The sequence below is a fragment of the Prosopis cineraria genome, unplaced genomic scaffold, assembly GCF_029017545.1.
Source record: "Prosopis cineraria cultivar Desert tree isolate PC_DT_omini unplaced genomic scaffold, ASM2901754v1 PC10, whole genome shotgun sequence".
In the NCBI taxonomy this organism is placed as follows: Eukaryota; Viridiplantae; Streptophyta; class Magnoliopsida; order Fabales; family Fabaceae; genus Prosopis; species Prosopis cineraria.
This window is the reverse complement of record NW_026555341.1, coordinates 8,014,120-8,020,172: the sequence shown is the minus strand read 5'-3', so window position 1 is coordinate 8,020,172 and position 6,053 is coordinate 8,014,120. Positions and strand designations below refer to the sequence as shown.

The 6,053-nt window shown below is 34.3% G+C and overlaps 1 protein-coding gene across 2 annotated transcripts; it reads right to left on the bottom strand.

The window, feature by feature from the left end:
• Positions 1 to 1,168: 1,168 nt before the first annotated feature.
• Positions 1,169 to 4,216, bottom strand: LOC129321671 (GDSL esterase/lipase At4g10955-like). 2 transcript variants are annotated; one of them, XM_054967523.1, is made up of 3 exons: positions 3,932 to 4,216; positions 2,635 to 2,755; positions 1,169 to 2,314 (listed from the first exon to the last, which is right to left on the bottom strand). In XM_054967523.1, exons 2-3 carry the CDS (start codon positions 2,694 to 2,696, stop codon positions 1,330 to 1,332), a joined length of 1,047 nt encoding a protein of 348 aa, XP_054823498.1. In that variant the 5' UTR covers positions 2,697 to 2,755; positions 3,932 to 4,216; the 3' UTR covers positions 1,169 to 1,329. The 2 variants fall into 2 exon arrangements, with proteins under 2 accessions (XP_054823498.1, XP_054823499.1); XM_054967524.1 differs by lacking the exon at positions 3,932 to 4,216 and adding an exon at positions 2,402 to 2,440 and having other exon boundaries at positions 2,635 to 2,736.
• Between the last annotated feature and the right edge of the window lie 1,837 nt (positions 4,217 to 6,053).

The window sequence follows — 6,053 nt, the reverse complement described above, 5'->3', positions numbered from 1 at the left end:
ATGCGGGTTCTTGCTTCTCCTCCAAACTCTTCGTATTCTATCTGGTCTGAGATGCACGTGCTTTAGGTTCATTCTTCGCCAAAATGTTCCATATCATTCTTCACGTCTCACATTTAAAATCCATGTGTTTAAAATTATTTGCTTGAATAGTTTAACACATTTCAAATGAAGAAGAGTGATAAATTGATATTCAAAACGAAAATTTAAAATTGAAAATGACACATTTATTTTTATTTTTTAATCGAAAAAGGTAAGAAAAGATATAATAGCTGTCAAGGAGATTAAATGTTTGAATTTATTGAAATTTAAATTATTAGGGTGTAGAGAGAATTTAAGATTACAAAGAAATTATAATTTAAATGTAGTTGAGTTGCATCCAAATGACATATAAAAATGTATGAATTTAATTTTTTTATTATAATTTATTTATAATTTCAAATTCCTTTTACATTTTAATTATTTAAAATTTTAAGCACTTTAAATTTTTTATTATCTTTGCATTTTCATTTATTATACCTCTATAACTCCTTGTATATTCTTTTCATTTCTTGCTATCATTTTTCAACAATTGAAAAATATAAAAAATTATTATTTCTAATTTTTTGTTTTTGTTTTGAATTTCAACTTATACATCTTGATTTAGAAAATTTTGGACTACTGAAAATAAAAAATTTAAAATATATAAATTTTAAACATGAGATTTAAAATACAAAATTTTAAATATAAAATTTAAATCCAAACTACCTATCCAGACACTATTTTAATTCATTGTTCCTCTTCTCACAACCTCCATCTTTCTTACTTTTCGTTTGTTACAATGTCTTCATTTTCTTAACTTCGATTACATCTGAGCTTACTCCTGCTGGAATATATCGAACAGATTTTTCTGTTGAGCTCACACCATTTAGTTTGATTCTTCATTTGTGTCCATGTATAATGCAAAAATCAAAGATTTCACGGGCAAATAAGACTTTTCAATGATTATTCCTTGATCTACAGTGCCATTCCTTCACCCCCAACCATGGAATGATCTGGCCTATCCTCTCATGGAAAAGGAAAGATAGTAGAATAAATTTCAAGCATACCAAACATAGTATTTGTGTCTGCATATGCCATGTCCCTCTCCTTTTCCAAGTACACCAAACACAACGCGAGTCTTACCAATCAGTAAAGACACATGAACCACCAAGCTTCTATTTACAGAAGAAATGCAGTTCAACCAATCTACATGCATACACATTGCTCCAAAACCGAAATTAAGTATATAGACATTCACAAGGAAAACTAGAAGCGACAGCGCCAAATGAACATAAAAGCCAGTAACTAGAGCTACTTGTATTTGTAGAGCTTGTGTTCCAGACTCAAATGAGGTCTCCACCACTGATGAATGCTATGAGCTTCTTTGAAATCCTGAACTGGAGTTACATTTACTGTCAAAGAAGCTGAAGGAATTAGGTGCAGGGCTTCTGATTCCTTACCAAAAGCTCCCATCAGCAAATCACCGATTGAATTCTGAGTCGCTAACCTCTCAATTTCACCTGCACCGATCTCCTCCATCATCTTCCGGTGTTCAAAATATCCTATGTATTCTGAGCAGATGTGATCGGATGGATTCACAAATAAACAGGGGACCCAGGCAGACAAAGCAGCAAATGGATCCAACTGATCATCCAAGGACACTTCCCCTTTCTGCTTAGCCTTCATAGCAAGGGCGAGTCCAGCTGTTATCACACTGCCGGCTATTCGAATCCCAAGTTTCAAGTTTTTATCTTTGATTCTCTCGATTGGAGCAGAAACAAATGGTGGGTTGAAAAGAAAAGATTCAATAAACATGCTACTCTTGGCCATTCTTTTCCCTGTAAGCATTGCCATGGCAGATCCCAGTGAGTGACCAGCCAACCAGATATTTGAATCCCCTATGGTGGCTACCATGTTCCGAGCAGCTTGGATAGCAATGTCAGAGCGAGATGTCTGATGGAGTCCATTTTGGATAAAATGGATATCCAACTCAATATCACGAGAAACTGAATCTGCCTTTGTCAGAGTGCCTCGAAATGCAATCACATATCGTGGACTTCTAGATATAGTGTCATTACCCTTGGAAGAGGGAGGTGGCTTGAATTCATAAATGGCTCCAAAGATGGACCTATCAACGTCATCTATCAATGGACGAAACAACTGAAAATGGAAGAAAGTCCACCAAGGAGGTGCAAGAGCATTGGGGCCTACGCGATTTTCTTGCCGGTCCCTTTCTAGTATGTAAACACCTTGTACTAGACTCGCAGCAACTGACATTCGATGATATGCATTATCCCTGCAAAAGATAGCATATTATTTTGTGTCAGCAATAGATTCACCAAAAAATAAAATGCTAAAAATATTTATCAAGAGTCAAAATCACCAGCGAGCAAGTCCTTTTCATCATTACTCAACTGAAGCACTACGTCCAAGAAAAATCTAATTATATTCTTGAATACCACAAGAAAAAAAATCTTGTTCTTGACAGACAAATCAATAAATTTTCAGATACGCAGTCAAGGACAATCAACAACTAATTTATACTCACATGTTGCTCGAGATGAGGAAGCAAGATAATCCAAAGCAGAAAAAAAAAAACACGTTAATAGGCTTTACCAGTCAACAAAAGAAAGATGTAAGGGTCCTGAAAGGTCAAAACATTCCCTCTCAGAGGCCATTACACCCTATGCTTTTTTTCTGGCTATCTTCCTTTTTGCTATCTTCACAACTGCTGTCGCTGAAGTCAAAAAGGAGAGAAATGGGTCAGCGTGGAAATTGTCAAGAGTCAATCAAATTATTGAAATGTCTATGTAAGGCGAACAAAATATCAAATTTCTAACAAAAAAAGGTTTTCCATAACCGTTGATGAAACATTTCATATCGTAAAATTCTACAGATTATTCATGCCGTAAATAAGAAGAGTCATACCCCTGCATTATTTATGCTCCAAGTCCAATCTATGACATGGTAACATGTTTGAGAAAATCTATTGTGCAAATACATGGATAGTTGGAAGGAGGAGGAAGAGCTTTTTCTATAGAAAAGGGGCTTGGAATGGATTCAATTCTATTTAAAGTCGTCTGGCTTAAATCAAATTATACATACACGATCCACACTAATCTAGGAATATGAATTTCAAGATTCCAGACGCACAAGTACACAATCAAGTATCCTAAGTTGCGTCAGAAGAATCTAACCTCTACGAGATAAGATTAGTAACTTTCATGATCACCGATACCCTTTTGAAGCTTAAAATGTTGATATGCAGTTACAAGTAGAAGTATAATTTAACAAAGGAACCAAAGTACTTTTGCCTATGATAAAACGACAAAGGACAGTGACAGATTTGGTATGAAACATAAATAAAACCGGGAAAACAAACAGGAACTAGGATTTTAATATATTAAAGAGCTTAAACTAATATTTGGCATCATATTATGTTCTTGAACACGATATATTACACTACCAATTTTCTCCTTTTCTTCGAAACGCCTTGCTTCATAAACACAAATACATGTCTTATTCAATAGTCCCATTACGAAGTTCCTGAAAAACTGGTAAGTCTCAATCACATAAATCGTCAACGTACCAACGAACATAAACAGCGAACCAAAACAAGTTCGAGAAAAGAAGGTTCATTTCCGAAGACGAATTGAGAGAAAAATATGATGAACCAAAACATAAACAATGACAAAAAAAAAAATCTTCTCGATCCATCTTGGATGTGCGATGAAATCATCCCCAAAAAATTCAAAATTTCGCAAAATGAAAGACCTCTTGGATTCGATCAATTTCCGGAAAAAAATACACAGTTGACCGGATATTGCTGCTTGTAGAAATTCAAATCACAGAAGGGAATGAAAGACTTGGGATGAGATCTGGAAAGCATTTGGAATCAGAGAGAAGAATATACCTTGGGGGAAAAGTGAGAATGAAAGTGAAGGATCACAGGTGACGGATAGGAAGCAGAACACCAAACAGCAAATAATGCAGGTCCAAGCGAAACATTAAAATGGGGAGTGAGTGAATGGCTCCAGCAAACGTTGGGAACGTCACCGGGCCTGACCTCCACCGACCCCCCACTCAGGTTGCTTTCAGAACCAGGAAGCAAACCAGAAACGACCAAGGCATTTATAGAGATTAGAGAATGGCGTGACGATGTCGTATGCTAAAGTTGGAGTGATTACTCAACCACGCATATCCGCGATCCCGCGCATCAGTTCTGTTGGTTACCTGTTTTCAGGCACGAAGTTTTGTTGGTCACTGTAGGATGGAGATACGCTATGTCGTTTACAAATCATTACTCCCCTGATTTTTTTTATTAATTATTTTAATCAAACTCATCAATATTAATATAAAACAATAAAAAATAAAAGTTTATAAAATTTAAAATATATTATATATAATAAATTTAAAAAGTAATGCATTTTTTTTACTTTTCCATGAAGAATAATTTTAAAAATATTATTTAAAAAATCTTACCGTAACTTATAAATCGAATCAAATAAATTTTTTAGAATTTGACTTATAAATAAAATATAATGGAGTAATTCATTAGAGCTTAAGGCCTAAAGCTGAGAGTAAAAAGCCCCCTTCCCAACCCTCTTTTTTGGAATAAAAGGCTATAAAAAAATTCATGCAAAATGGTGACAAATTAAGTTAGAGTACAAAAAATTCCTACACCCATTGGGTGAAAAATCAAAGATCCTAATCTCTAAATTATCATATAAAGATTTATGTGTAAACCAATCAATACGTCTATTCACTTATCTAAAGACTTGATCAAACGTGATTATTCAGTCTCTTATAACAAATTCTCTAATTTTTCCAATAATTTCAATGAGGGGTGGTTATTTGAGAATTCATGTTAGATGAGCATAAGAGCTTCAAGAGAGTCAGAATAAATGTTAACTTTATCAAACTTGTCATTCCAACAAATTTTGATTCCTTCAAGAATACCTATTAGTTTTGCAACAGCAATAGGGTGGTAATTGAGTCATCAATATCAAGTCTTACCCAACTTGCTTTAGGAGGCACCATTTGGCTTAAACTTTTTCACCTTGCAATAACATGTGGTTGAGCCTTGACTGAAGCTTTAGATCATTTATTATATCTTCAGTAGATGTGAAAGTGATATCTTTGTTGGCAATGTATTCTTCTGAGTTCATGTATTTGCATCTATCTTTCTAAATGCTCCAACAGATATGAGCGAAAAATCTCTACCAATGAGCTTTCCTTGTATTTGGTCCTCCCACATCATTCTTTGCATTTCATAGTACCCAATCCTACAAGTTAAAAGAAAAGAAAATATTAAGTTTAGAATATATAACTAGTTTTGACCAAACATCTCTTAATTTCTTCTTGCAATCTTGTAAAATGTGAATCAATGAGTCTAAAAAATTACAACCAAAAGGGTAGGCCCTTTGGCAAGGATTGGAGCCATTAGAACATGTATATTTAGATTGAAGATGATCCCAAGCCACTTTCTAAAGGAATAATTTAATTTTCTCATAAGTAAGCCATCTCCAAATCTTAGACTAAATTTTAGAGTTGTTATTGTCTCATTGGTTTTCAATAGCCTTATAAGCAAATTTAATGGAGAAGTTTCCATCAATAGAAGGCCTTCAATAAAGACTGTCAGCATCTCCCAAGGGATTAAGAGGTTGAACGAGAGATAAGATTGATGACATTTGAATGGAGATATCTTGCCATTTGAACTAAGTTCCATCTGCCTGTTGCAAAATGGAAGTTAGAAACTCTAGCATGTAAAATAGACTCAACATTAGGGAAGGCATATTTAATAAGAGGTTCAAAAAGAGAGAACCATTTGTCATATCAAAAGGAAATTTTATCCCCTTTACCAACCTTCCAATCAATATGAGATTTAAAGTTATCCCAAACCTTACAAATACTGGTTCATATGTATGAGGAAGAGTTAGTTTTACAAACCATAGAAACAATGGACTTGTTGCATTTATATTTATCATGCAAAATCCAAGCCTAAAGACAATTATTAGGCTTCATAAGGATACCCT